Below are 13,937 nucleotides of genomic sequence, written 5' to 3' on the forward strand. Positions count from 1 at the left end.
CCACCACTCTTCAAGAAATCAGATCGATCAGTTCGGAAAACCCAGCTTGCACAGTATTCATGTAATGCCACTCTTCAAGCTGTCTGATGCCGTCTCGAGCCCATTCTTTCTATCAAAAATGGGCATTAGCATTCAGTTGCTGCGGAACAGATCGGCCGGAGGCACGTCGTTGCTTATCACGGCACCGTGCCCTCGGCCTCGCTTTCTCCGATCCCTGAACCATTTCTCCACGACTGTCCCTCCCTCGCCATTGTCGACTATCCCGCACCAAAAACCACAACCTTCTCATACTGCCACACTCAATTCGCTTCTCACCACTAGATATTGTCACCAATCCCCACATTTTGCCTCGCTCCCACATATATTTCGCAGAACAATAATGTCATTCGGAACTTCCGCTGCCTCCAGACTCGCGGGCAAGACTGTCTTAATCACAGGTGCTTCCTCCGGCATCGGCCGTGCAACCGCCTTCGAATTCGCCAATGCGAGCGGTGGCGACATAAAGTTGATCCTCACTGCGCGACGTGAGACTGCTCTTGTCTCCATCAAGGAGGTATGCCAAAGTTTAGTTTATGTCAATTATTACCAATCGCGGATGCAATTGAGCTATGAGAACACTGGCTTACAATGGACTTCTGCCGAGCTTGTTCGGCATTTGTTTTATCGTAAGTAGGAAATTGAGAAGGCGTATCCCAAATCGAAGGTGTTCCCTATCGCTCTCGATGTAAGCAAGCTCCCCGCAATTGATACTTTCGTCGACAACTTGCCCGCCGAAGCCAAGGACGTCGACGTGCTCGTCAATAACGCGTGAGTCTTTTCCGCATGCTGCAGTACATTCTGAGCTTCCATTTGCTTACGATAAATACAGTGGTATGGTCCACGGTGTCGACCAGGTCGGCAGTATCGCACAGTCCGATGTCGATATCATGTTCCAGACCAACGTTTTCGGTCTGATTGCACTTACACAGAAGTTGTTGCCCTTATTCAAGGAGAAGGGCAAGGGCGACATTGTTAATATTGGCTCCATTGCAGGTCGTGAGCCGTACCCTGGTACAGTTAATTGCACGAGTCAAGCTTTGAGATAGTTTGCTAACTTGAGGTAGGCGGTGCTATTTACTGCGCTACCAAGGCCGCCGTCAAGTCGTTCACCGAGACCTTGAGAAAGGAATTGATCGCTACCCGTATGTTCTCTCTCAACTGGCGCAGTGTTAGTGCACCTCGACTAGGGCGATACTAACACTCAAGCAGGCATTCGTGTCATCGAGGTTGACCCCGGCCAGGTCGAGACTGAGTTCTCCGGTACGTGATCCTCCTCTCTCGCGCTCGCCATCCCTTATTGACGTTCCTATTTAGTCGTCCGTTTCCGTGGTGACAAGAGCAAAGCCGATGCCGTTTACAAGGGTGTTGAGCCCCTCATAGCCGAGGATATCGCTGAGGTGATTGTCTTCGCAGTGTCCCGTCGCGAGAATGTCGTGATTGCGGACACCTTGGTGTTCCCCAGCCACCAGGCTTCCGCATTGATTATGCACAGAAAGTTGTAAAATTCTTGCACAGCCAGAATATGTGCATCATGAACGAATAGAGTTAATTCTTTTGTGTATAGACTTTTTATATTTTTGGTATATTATTGAAACATATGTTTAGTATCTGGAGACTTAATATAATTTAACACGATATAATTTACAAGGTAGCAATCTATGCATATACCCAAAACAATCAAATAGTATAAGTATAGTAGAACTACAAATGCTATCCTTTAAAACAGACAATATAAACAACAATAATAATAGTGATTCTATCTTCTATTTCCAGCATATCATCTACTCCGAAGCAGCCTCAAAGGATGCAAGACCCTTCGTGCCTTCTTCCCATGAAACGGATTCTGGGCCAACCATACGCCGAACCGCACCAATGACCTCCTCGACAGTGCCACGGACCTGCTTGGTCGAGTCGCGTTCACGGAGGGTGACCGTGCGGTCTTGAACAGACTGGAAATCGACGGTGACGCCGAAAGGAGTGCCCAGCTCGTCGTTACGCGCATATCGTCGGCCGATAGTTGCGGAGCTGTCGTCGACCTTAGCTGGGATTCCGGCACGACGAAGAAGCCTAGAAAGGTCGTTAATCATAGGCTCGAATGCCTCGTTGTTGGAGAGCGGCACGAGTAGGACTTTTGTGGGTGCAATGGTGGGCGGAAAGGAAAGCACGGCACGCTGGTCGCTCTCGGGACGCATCCAGAAGTTGTGCTCGATCAATGAGTACAAGATACGACCGATACCGAAGGAGGGTTCTATAACATTCGGAGTGTACTCGCGAATGTGCTCTTGTCGCGACTTTTTCTCAATTGAGATAGTATCCTTCTCAATTTCAACCGGCGCACCGACACCCTCGACATCGACGGTGATCTTCAAGTTTTCAGAAAGCTCATTCGCAAGGTCTTCAAGCTCGCGCTGCATCCGGGAGGTGAGGAACTGTTCGATCTTCTTACCGTCCTTCTTGAACTTTGGACCGAACTTCTTCTTGTCAAGCTCAACCTCAAAAGCCTCGACAATCAATGGCTCAGCCAAGGTTTGTCGAACAACTAACTTCTCGTTCGTACGTTTCGAGTGTACCGTCAAATCATAAGCTGATCTGTCAGCACAGCCAACACACTCAATCCAGCCATACGATGTTTGCAACTCAGCGTCCCAGCAGTCTGCAGCGTAGTGTGCCATCTCATTAGACATGTGCTGACGGAAACGCAGACGGTTGTGATCAACGCCAACTTTAATAAGGAACATATAAATACGCGCAAGGAAATAACCAAGCGTCTCGTTGTCAACTAAGCCAGTCTGGACGGCCTCGCCGATGGTGATCTCAGTGACCTCCGTCCGACCCTCTTGCTGCGTGCCCTTGGAAAGGAGCCTTAGCTTGGTACCAGCAACGTCAGGGAATCGTGGGTGAGATTTGTTGCGCGGGTCGACGAAGTGCTCGATCTCGGCCATCAAGAATTCACGAACCCGTAAAAGACCAGATCGTGGGGAGATTTCGTTACGAAAGGATTTGCCAATGGATGCACTGGCAAACGGCATCTTGGTGTTATTGCTTTCGAGAAGCTTGTTGAAGTTGAGGAACTGACCCTGGGCTGTCTCAGGACGGAGGTAGCCCTTCAATTGACCAGATGGGCCAATGGCAGTCTCGAACATGAGATTGAACTCGAGTGGCTCGGACAGAGGACCGCCAGTAGCCGGGTTGACGATGTTGTGCTTCAGCATGAGCTCACCGAGTTCTGGGCCAGAATAGCCGTCGATCTGCAATAGCTTAGACACGACTCCATACAACATAGAGATCTGGTCTCACCTTAGCGAGAATCGCCTCGTACTCAGCCACAACGGCGTCGTCGAGCTTGACGGCCTTAATCTCCTTGACTTTCTTCTTTCGCTTCTTCTCTTCAGTACCGTCGACTGGCACAGCAGTCTCGCCACGCGCTTCTCTGTCGCCCTTGAGTCTGCTCTCAAGAACTTCCTCGACCAAATGATCTACACGAAAAATCTCACCGGTAGCTTGGTCACGGCACATCCAATCTGCAAACTGTGGCAGTCATTATCATTAGTATGAATCATTTACTCACAAATCGACTAAATTGAACGCGCATCAAGACATACCTTGTCGACGTGGCCGGACGTCTTGAGGACTTCGTAAGGAGTGAGCATGGTGCAGTCGACTTCAAGCATGTCCTCCTCGAGAACAAAGTGCTTGCGCCAGACATCGATGACGTTAGCCTGGAGCGCACAGCCTGGTGGGCCATAGTCGTAGAGACCGGACACGCCACCGTAGATGTCGAACGCGGGCGCAAAAAAGAACCGCCGCTTGAGAAGACTGTCGAGAGACTCGCGGTCGATTGTGGGGACAGACATTGCGGGGTTTGCTGGTTTAGAGGAGCTGATCCGAACTACTTTGCAGACTGAGGTAGAGTAGGCGAGTCGAGTTGCCGATTGTAGTTGGACACCGGAAAGAGCAGTATTTGAGTAGCAAACACGGCGAGAACAGGTGGCGAGTAGTCTGACGCTGGGAAATTGGAGAGGTAAGAAGGCAAGTGGCAGGCGTACGTTCATACGCTGGGACGGAATTGGTCTTTTCTGTATGAAGACGGGGCGGTGTAGATGAGAGCAGGTCCGAACAAGCAATAGGATTTTTTTTGAGGCGGCGCGTAGTTCTTGTCGAGGTTGTGTAATGGGCTTGTTGTGGGGCGCATACCGCAGACAAATGTGCTGTGCATGTGGCAGCTAGCGGTGCGACAAAGGCGCCAAAACTGCTCTCGAACCTCATCTCCTGAAGATTTTATTTTTCCCCCAGCAAGTCTGCGAATTCTAATCACCACTGAGGAAAGTCCATCAATGCCGTCAAGGAAAACCAAAGGAAAGAAAAAGAGCGTGCCGACAGCGCCTGTCCCAAAAGACGCTCTCAATAATGTCAAGAACAAGATCAAGCGCGAAAACCTGCTCTATGCTGCGAGGAAAGCTCATAATGTCGGCAAACACAAAAGTCGTAAAGAGCTTCTCAAGATGGAACAGGCGGATCCGCAGTTGAAAGAAGAGCGACTAGCGAACAATATCCCAACTACGATCGAAAACACACGGATATACGACGAGACTGTGGATGCGCCTATCGAGGGCGAGGACGAGTTCGAGGAGTACTTCAAGAACAAACGGGCTCCGAAGGTTCTCATCACGACGTCCAAGTTTGCAAGGGCGCAGGCGTATGAACTTTCCGATCAATTGATAAACATAATTCCAGGATCGGAATTTGTCAAGAGGGGTCAAAAGTTCAGCATGAAAGAGATCGCCCAGTTTTGCGTCAACCGAGATTACACAGACCTCGTAGTGATCAGCGAAGACAAGAAAGTTGTCAACGGACTTACGTTTGTCCACCTACCAGCCGGACCGACAATGTTCTTCTCTCTCACGTCGCTCAGAATGCCGAAACAGATATCAGGTCACGGTCGGGCGACATCCCACGTTCCAGAGCTTATCCTCAACAGTTTCTCGACAAGACTTGGGATGACCGTCGGCAGACTTTTCCAGTCCCTCTTCCCTCAGACTCCAGAATTCGTCGGTAGGCAAGTGGTCACACTGCACAATCAGCGCGACTTCATATTCTTCCGACGTCATCGATATCTGTTTAAGGAAACAGAGAGAGTGGGTTTACAAGAACTTGGCCCACAATTTACTCTCAAATTGCGGCGCGTCCGACGAGGAATCGCAGAGGAAATGGAATGGGAGCACCGTCCTGAAATGGACAAGGAGAAGAGAAAATTTTATCTGTAAAAACTCACGACGGCTTGTATAGTGACATTGCATGGAGTTCGGTATCAATACTTTTGAAAATATGTATTTCAGTCATTACATTGCATCGTGTTAAAAGTTGCTTCATTATGATTTCTGTCGATTATATTCCATATTCCAGCCAATGCTTTTCCGCGTTATAGATCAAGGTCTGAAATGACTGGCGACATTAGAGGAACTAGGTATATACTGTGAAATATGCAGTCTCTTAATACAACTAATATACAATAAAAACTCTTCATGTTACAGTACAATTCCACATAAAGTCAAGCTCCAACACTAGTTACTGATGATAAATGCGCATTCACATTGCCACCGTTATCCCGTGCTCGTCTCCCAGCCTCCAACTTCGCCTCAGACTTCTCCTCATACTCCTTCTGCTGCGCAAGTAACCGCTCCAACTGTCGGCGCATAGTATTCTGACCCATTGTAGCGCGCTGCTGGATCTCCGCCGGAGGGTATGGAGGATGCTTCTCGGCTGCGATTTCATTGAGTGCGACAATGGCGTCTTCGAGGCCTACTGCTGCGGACTCGATGTCTGACACTTTGCGGTCGTTGATGGGGATGCGCCGGACGACTTCTGCTATTTGGAACTGGCAGAAAGCAACATTGAATTTTAGAGCCAGATTGTTTGGCGAGAGAGCGAGGGCCTGTTTAATTTAGCATAGGATATTCCTACAGTACAAGATCGCGCCGACCATACTTACTTTCTTCGAATACGCAAGAGAGACCTTGACAGCGTCCAAACTCAGCTCATCGATTCCACGCTGTAACCAGACACGTCCAAGACACATCATAGTCTGCACGTTCTTACCGGCCTGGAATCTATTCAAAGCAATCTCGTACTGTACCATTAGCCTCCGCGAAAAACATCTTACAGCAATGACGACTTACACATTCAATTGCCCGCGTATAATTCTTCAATTCAGTAAGACAATGGCCGAGATTAATATATGCTGAGACATCATTCAAAGTCTCCCGAATCTTTCCGAAAATGCCAACAGCCTTATTAAACTTGCGGTCTTCAGCGAGCGCAATCGCAATACCTTGCGCAGCGTAAGAGTTATGCGGATCAAGCAGCAAACTCTTGTCAAAAAACTCGACAGCCTTCTCATACATCCTTCTTCGTCTCTCGGCCTCCTGTTCGTTAGTCGGCCGCATTTCACGGGCAGCGGTAAGGAAAATATTTCCCATCGCTATAAGCGAATATAAGTCGTGCTTGTCGTAGTACTGCAGCGTGTGTTTGTAATGACGCTGCTCTATATCCTCATTGATATTCTTTGCTGGCGGTCGCTTTCGCTGGTGTTGGTGGAGATACCAACCGTGTAATGCGCGGACCTCGAGGTTAGCGGAATCCGTCTCGATGAGTTCCTGCATTTTTGCGACGGCTTGTTCTAGAGTAGGTTTACCTTCGCCTCCCTCCTCGCTTTCTTTCAAAGCTAGGTAACATAGTCGTAGTCTCGCATCAATATACCCGGGCATACGCTCTTCAATACCGACATATAGCTTCTTTGCCTCCTCGACATTTCCAGACTGTTCCTCTACACGACCAAGATTGTATGTCAACGAAATGACTAACGACTCAGTCGCATTCTTTTCCAGCGCATCAGTCTGCTCTCCAGCACTGGCGATCTGCGTGAGTGCACTCTGGAACAGCGTCCGAGCTACGTCATACTGGCCCTTGTGATAATGCAGGACAGCTATATTATTGAGTAGCCGCGGATGCACCAACCCGCCTTCACTGATCTGCTTTTGGCGCTCAATAGCCTGTTCTAGAGAGGACATTGCCTGATCAATATTCTCGTCCTCGTATAGCCGACTGAGAGTGATATAGACGTCAATTTCGGTAGTAGAAATACCTGGTCGGCCCTCGACGAGTTTAAGATACCGCTCCAAGAGAATCTTCGCCTTTGTCTTCTCGTTAATAACTGTCTTATCCGCCGCACCAGTCGGCAGACCAATGATACTATTAGGATTCCGCTGCTGCGTGTAATCCGCCGCGTACAAATAACCCAGCATTAACATTCCCTCTGCGCACTTTGGATGTTCTTGAATGATCTTCTCAAATGTTAATTTCGCCTCCGTTAAATCGTTATTAATAATCTGGATCTGGCCCATCCCGACTTTTGCCAGTACGTTATCGGACTTCGCAGCTCGAGATTTCTGATAACATGACATTGCCTGCTCGTAGTTCTGCAAATGATGATATGCTCGAGCCATCCAGAAATACGCATCGGACGCAATGGCCGGCAAGTCGGTGTAGTCAATGACTTTCTCGCAAAGCTTAATAACTGTGTCCATCTGCTGTTTCTTGGAAAACAAATAACTTGCCAACGTCACACCCGCTAAAGCGAGTTTTTGTCTGCTATTTTTGTACGCCTTCTGCGTGAATTGCAGAGCAGAGCCGTACAAACTGACAAAGTCCGGACTCGTGATGTTTTGAAAAGCCTTGTCTTGGAAGTACAACCCCATCAACACATTAGCCGACGTATTTTCCGGGTCCTAAACCAAACTTTGTTCATAAATCATCTCCAAAAACCGTTAAAATTCCTCTTACCAGCTCCAATGACCGTTCCCATGCAAGTTTAGCCTCATCCTTAAACCCCAACTTCCAAAAGCACATCCCGATTCCGATTCTAGGATCAGGTTGCATATCTGCACGAGCGACAAGGACCTGCTGATATAATTTCAGCGCGCCTTTGTAGTTCTCTTTTGCGTACAAGATGCGTGCTCTGCCGAGGAACGCCAGGAGATTGGAGTCAGCAACTTGCTTGATAGTTTCGTCAAACGATTTCGACGCTGAGTCTAGCGACTCTGCAGCTGTGGATCGAAGAAGTGTCCAGACACCTTACAGATCCGTGAGCGACCAGTCTGCCAATAAAAAACGTGGGAATAGATACCTCTAGCTAATAAGTTGATAGGCCATGAAGGAAACATCTTCATTGATGTATTGAGCTCCTGGGTAGCTAATTGCTGGTATACGTCCTTCGTCTTTTCTTTGGATGCTGCGACTGATTGGGATAACGTGTGTCTCGGTGCCTCGCGGGATTGCTTAAGGTATAACCACGCGAGACACGCGTGGAATGGCGTACGCTCTGTATCCGATCCACGAATGACAACTTGGGCTAAACGGACTGTCAGGCGGCATTGAGAGGAGTAAAGAGGCGTTATAGACATACCTTTGAGACCACGCATGATAACCTCAATCGCCTCGTCGATCTTTTCTAACCTACTATACGCTGTCTACATCACCTGTCAGTAACCACGTCTACCCTCACAAGCATCTACAAACATACCCCAATAGCCAGCCAAAACTGCCGTCCAGCCTCCTCATTCTCCAAAAGATCACAGAGTTCAGTTGGATCATCGGGCAAATCCGTGTCCAAATTCAACGTGACAACCTCCTGATCATCACGAAGCGGAATATCAATTACATTAGCCGATGCAGATTGTGTCTGGTATTGTAATTCAGCAGAGTCAGGGTCGATGTCGTCGTAGGACTGGGATACCGTGGTGCTGTAGTCTGAGCGCGACATTGTTCTTGAAGTTGTCCTCGGTGTTGGTGTGAAGTAGATGAACTAGTTGGCGTAAGACGCCAGAAACGGGTCCTGTTATACTAAATCAATTCAATCTGGATTCGTAACCTCAATGGCTCACGTTTTTCTGAACTGCAAACTGAAATCCGCAATAATCGCCAGTTACCGGAAATGATTTCCATGCAGAAAGCCAATTTACGTCCCATCACACCAAATAACCCTAACCCATAAGAGCCCGCCAAGTTCACGGCAAGCTCGGTATAATTTAAGTGATTGATAATGACTCGCGAGTTTCATATAACTCCGCCGAGAACCACTTCCCCAAGTATCTGGCAGTTGAGGTGTATCAGTCGAACGTGTCAGCAGCAACGTGGACCACAAGCAATAATCGGTTGTGGTTTTTGGGATAGTAGTGATCTAATTGGCATCCGTGTCGCATAATTATTTCTCGACAGTGCGGGATGTCGTCTATGAGAGGTATGTCCGTATTCAATTAATCGCATGCTTTTTTGTAGTTGAACGAACTGTGGTTGCTGACAGGGATTATTCACAAATGCAGGTCTCGTGCAGTTTATCGCCGATCTACGGAACGCGCGGGCACGGGAATTAGAAGAAAAGAGGATCAATAAAGAGATGGCTAATATCCGGTAAGTACCGAAATGACTGCCTGCGGATGACAATTTACTGACGAGTTGTGAAGACAAAAATTTAAAGGTTTGCCGTAACCGTATTTACTGGAGGGGAATTTAATGTTGTTTACCAAGTATTAGACTCGAATCTAAGCGGCTACCAAAAGAAGAAATATGTTTGCAAGGTGCGTACACGGTCGCGTCTGGGCTATCAGAACTAACAAAGATTAGTTACTCTATATCTACATTCTCGGCTGGAACATCGACTTTGGTCACCTCGAAGCACTAAACCTGATCGCATCCAACAAATTCTCCGAGAAACAAATTGGATATCTCGCTATTTCCCTGCTCCTCAACGAAAACCACGACCTCATAAATCTAGTGCTGAACAGTATTCGCAAAGATTTAAACGATCCCAATGAATTGTATAACTGTCTTGCATTGCATGCGATTGCGAATGTAGGCGGCAAGGAGATGGCGGAGTCACTGAGTTCTGATGTCCATCGACTACTTGTTTCACCGTATGTGGGCGTCTAAATGTTGTTGCGGTCGAATGCTAATGAGCATAGGGTATCAAAGCCGTTTGTGAAGAAGAAAGCAGCATTGACGTTACTCCGACTTTACCGCAAATACCAGCACTCCGTCCATGAGGAGTGGGCCGACAGAATAGTAAGCATACTCAGCGACCCAGACCTTGGGGTCGTGACTTCTGTTGCCTCGCTCGTGCTGGCACTCGCCCAAGACAAGCCGGATCTGTACAAACAGTGCTATGGTCGCGCCGTGTTCAGGCTAAAAGCGATCTTGCTCGACCATCAGATCCACCCTGATTACTTATACTACAAGGTCCCGAATCCGTGGTTACAAGTCAAATTGATGCGACTACTGCAATACTACCCCGCGTCCGACGACCCGGACGTCGCAGTCGGTCTTGTCGACGTCTTGCAATTCATTCTCGTGGCCTCCGCCGAACCGTCCCGCAACGTGCAGCAGTCCAACGCGCAAAACGCCGTTCTTTTCGAAGCGATCAATCTCGCGATCCACATCGACGTGAGCGCGAGCTTGATGGATAGGATCGTGAGTAAACTCGGCGTGTTTATTTCCTCGCGCGAGACGAACTTGCGGTATCTAGGATTAGACGCGATGGCGCACTTGGCTGCCAGGACTGAGGATTTAAGTCCCATTCGCGGGCACCAGTCGACGATCCTGAATTCGCTCCGCGACAGGGACATTTCCGTCCGCCGCAAAGGGCTGGATTTGCTTTACAGCATGTGCGGATATCAAAACGCGGCCACGATTGTCGCCGAACTGCTGAAGTATCTGGAGGTTGCGGACTATGCCATTCGGGAGGACATGGTCATCAAGATCGCAATCCTGACCGAAAAGCACGCGATGGAATACAAGTGGTATATTGACACTATTCTTAAGCTGATTTCGGTAGCCGGGGAGTACGTGTCGGATGAAGTATGGCAGCGCGCAGTGCAGATTGTGATTAACAACGAGGAATTGCAACCGTATGCCGCGCATACGTTACTACAGTACCTCAAGGGTCCGACGTATTATGAAGCAATGGTCAAGATCGGCGGATACGTTCTCGGCGAATTTGGGCACCTTATAGCCGATACGCAGGGATGCACGCCGATCGAACAATTCCTTGCTCTGCAAGACAAATTCCCGTCGTGCTCGGCATTCACCAAGGCGTTGTTGCTGTCAACGTATATCAAGTTCGTGAACTTGTTTCCAGAAATCAAGCATCAGTTGATACAAGTATTTCAGTCGTACTCGCAAAGTCTGGATTCGGAATTACAGCAGCGTGCGTGCGAGTATTTGGTCCTCGCGAGCATGCCGTCTGATGACTTACTGAGGACGGTGTGTGATGAGATGCCACCTTTCCCGGAACGCACGTCCGCGCTGCTCTCCAGGATTCATGAGAAGCAGGGTAAAGGCGAGGATCGCCGGACGTGGTTCATAGGGGGTAAGGCTGGGGCTACCGATTCCGAAGCTTTGATCGAGGGGTTCTGATGTATGACTACAAGATTTTGTACGATAACGTGGGTGATAAGCGAGCCGCGCATACAAGCGAGCCGCGCACATTCTACCTTTCCAATTGTAAGCCCAATTACGACACAATAACAAAGTCAAGCAGCATCACTTGATCCTTTTTCAACCGCTAAGAACGGTCTTGTGTGGGAGCGAACAATTCCCTGATAGTCGGTCATCTCCCAGGAAACCCAGAACGCGCCACAGGCCCTCGGCCGAAATGTTCCCGCTCCCTCTAGAAGTTGAGGATATCTCTTGATGTAGGGCTTCAACCCATGTCTTTGGCAAAATCAATTCCAACAACATCCGCCTCTGCGCAGGTGTCCAAAGCAATGTCAATATCTCTGGCACTGTTTTGCTGCCAATAAATCTGCCCCTTGTACGCAAGTAACGTCCAATGCGCATTTCGGGCTCTTCTCTAGGGCAGGGAGAGAGCCTTATTCTTTTTCCGAATCGGTCAATTCCCATGCCCGCTCTGCCATTCTTTCGTGGCCTTTCTTGCGTCGACTTGCTCTGATTGTCTTGATCATAGGCGTCTCTTTCTTTGATGTAACTGCCTGGTTGTTGCTTATATTATTTCCTTCTTTTCCATGGTCGCGAGAGAGATGCTTAGTGCTTCCACAACGAAAGCATATCTTATCACCCTTTTCGTTCACCCCTGAGGCAAACTAGCTTGCTATCAAATCTTCGTGACTTGTTCTTATCTTTCCTTTGATCAGTGGGTTGGTCCTTCTCTTGGAACCTCTTGCTGCGATTAAGCGATAGCACAGAATTACTGTACTGCAAGGTTGGCTTAGCGGCGGGTGAAAACTTGGATTCTCGTTTCCTTGTTTTCTCTTCCTTCTTCAGGCCTTCCCACATCCGAGTTGCAAGGGCAACCATCTCTTGTCGTGTCTGTGGTAGAGGATTTACCCCACTCAACTCAATGATTCTCTGTAGATGCGACTGTAGCTTGCTTAGAAAATCCATCGCCCTAGTTCGTTCAGTCGCTGGCTCCAACTCGACTTCCAAACTGGCTAAATAGGCGTCGAACGACCAGGGAGTCTGATCAAGAGACCCTGTCGTGCCTTAGTCCATTCTCCATAGGTCTAACGTCCTCAGCAGCTCCTAGAATAGAGTCAATCCTAAAATACCAGGCAACTTCATGAAGTAGAGCGAATCGTGAACCACCAGGAAACTCCTGGAACGGAGTTACCGAAGTAGGTCTGGACCCCCTAGAGACATATGGAGCGGAACGACGCCGATTAGGAAAGATTCTCCCGGGCTTTATAATTGAGATGAGGTAGTCGGCTCAACTTATATCGCAAATAGGTGAGACCTCATTCTGCAGGATGTATAATCGAAATGACTGTGGTTCCGTCTTGACTCATGACCTTGGTCGGGCGCTTAGGCGAGCTCAGTTGATCGGCGGTCGACCGGACCCTGAGAATTTAGGGAGTAATCTGTTGGGCCATCCTTTGAGTGATTGGGGTCAATTGAATTGGAAGTCAGAGATATTGATTATCTACACGCAGCCATGCGCTTTAGTAATACAAATACACTGAGAACTTCTTGAGTCCACAGTCAGGTATCCGTTTGAGTTTAAGCGGGGGTTGTAAGATTGGCCGCGTGCTACTGTGTCGCTGACAGTTGTGCCGAATATCATGGGGCCGTTGGAGTCCATCGGCTTGAAAATTTGACAGAATTGTTATTCTCACAACAGTTTCACTATAAAATTGATAAAAATGTAATATCACTCATTTTCGTGAAACTGTAGTGGGGCTATGCAAGGGCAGAAAATGCGGAGGCAAATAACACGTGTTTGTGTTTCATTGTGGAATAATACATTAGAAGGAGATAAAAGTTGTTAAAAAGTCAAATGCCATATAAGAAGTAATTGAAGAAGTCAAGAGCCGTGTAAAGGTAATTTAAAAGTTGTTGTAAAGTCAAGGTGATTAAAAGTAATTTAAAGTTTATTAAAAGCTAAACGCGATAAATAAAGGTTTTTAAAAGTCAAACACGATTTCAAGAGGCTTAAATTTCAATTAGAAAGTCGTTCAAGAAGTTAACAAAAAACATTACAAAGGTCGTTCAAATTTATGTTAGCCGCGATGGTATTAGCGAGGTATTATTGGGTATTATTAGCAGGATATTATTAGCGAGGATAGTTTAAGGTGTGGCAAAGTCGTCTAAAGTTATTTAAAAGTTGTCTCAAAGTCGTGAAAAGAATCCCTCATATGCATTTACGGCGTGGGTAGTGGACTTTGTCTGAAAGTCGTTATAAAAGAATGTCAAGATACATACAGCATGGATTATTTCTAAAAGTGGTTACGAAAGAATGCCGCTGTACATGCAGGTGCGTCTTGGAAATCAGCTGGTTCTTGCACGACATTTTGATGGTGCAAAACTAAGAAGCAGTACTGCTGCGTAGATGT

At 47.8% G+C, this 13,937-nt stretch overlaps 5 protein-coding genes across 5 annotated transcripts; 3 read left to right on the plus strand and 2 right to left on the minus strand.

The window, feature by feature from the left end:
• V1508DRAFT_412620 (uncharacterized protein) lies at positions 1 to 1,683 on the plus strand. The gene is made up of 6 exons (XM_066939649.1): positions 1 to 553; positions 674 to 807; positions 869 to 1,050; positions 1,104 to 1,181; positions 1,249 to 1,299; positions 1,354 to 1,683. Exons 1-6 carry the CDS (start codon positions 65 to 67, stop codon positions 1,539 to 1,541), a joined length of 1,122 nt encoding a protein of 373 aa, XP_066797432.1. The 5' UTR covers positions 1 to 64; the 3' UTR covers positions 1,542 to 1,683.
• V1508DRAFT_382611 (uncharacterized protein) lies at positions 1,641 to 4,202 on the minus strand. The gene is made up of 3 exons (XM_066937728.1): positions 3,642 to 4,202; positions 3,337 to 3,567; positions 1,641 to 3,287 (listed from the first exon to the last, which is right to left on the minus strand). Exons 1-3 carry the CDS (start codon positions 4,089 to 4,091, stop codon positions 1,821 to 1,823), a joined length of 2,148 nt encoding a protein of 715 aa, XP_066797433.1. The 5' UTR covers positions 4,092 to 4,202; the 3' UTR covers positions 1,641 to 1,820.
• A 133-nt stretch (positions 4,203 to 4,335) lies between these two features.
• On the plus strand, positions 4,336 to 5,567 carry V1508DRAFT_412626 (anticodon-binding protein). The gene has a single exon (XM_066939650.1). The coding sequence runs from the start codon at positions 4,374 to 4,376 to the stop codon at positions 5,301 to 5,303; it is 930 nt and encodes a 309-aa protein (XP_066797434.1). The 5' UTR covers positions 4,336 to 4,373; the 3' UTR covers positions 5,304 to 5,567.
• Positions 5,432 to 9,019, minus strand: V1508DRAFT_412628 (uncharacterized protein). The gene is made up of 7 exons (XM_066939651.1): positions 8,618 to 9,019; positions 8,501 to 8,564; positions 8,222 to 8,446; positions 7,879 to 8,168; positions 6,216 to 7,823; positions 6,029 to 6,166; positions 5,432 to 5,971 (listed from the first exon to the last, which is right to left on the minus strand). Exons 1-7 carry the CDS (start codon positions 8,855 to 8,857, stop codon positions 5,588 to 5,590), a joined length of 2,949 nt encoding a protein of 982 aa, XP_066797435.1. The 5' UTR covers positions 8,858 to 9,019; the 3' UTR covers positions 5,432 to 5,587.
• Positions 9,020 to 9,128: 109 nt separating this feature from the next.
• On the plus strand, positions 9,129 to 11,576 carry V1508DRAFT_20309 (Clathrin/coatomer adaptor, adaptin-like protein). The gene is made up of 6 exons (XM_066936210.1): positions 9,129 to 9,334; positions 9,417 to 9,504; positions 9,558 to 9,571; positions 9,622 to 9,671; positions 9,718 to 10,007; positions 10,056 to 11,576. The coding sequence occupies exons 1-6, from the start codon at positions 9,319 to 9,321 to the stop codon at positions 11,503 to 11,505; spliced, it is 1,908 nt and encodes a 635-aa protein (XP_066797436.1). The 5' UTR covers positions 9,129 to 9,318; the 3' UTR covers positions 11,506 to 11,576.
• The last annotated feature ends 2,361 nt before the right edge of the window (positions 11,577 to 13,937 follow it).

Source organism: Lipomyces doorenjongii (assembly GCF_038497915.1).
Source record: "Lipomyces doorenjongii strain NRRL Y-27504 unplaced genomic scaffold V1508scaffold_10, whole genome shotgun sequence".
Lineage (NCBI taxonomy): Eukaryota > Fungi > Ascomycota > Lipomycetes > Lipomycetales > Lipomycetaceae > Lipomyces > Lipomyces doorenjongii.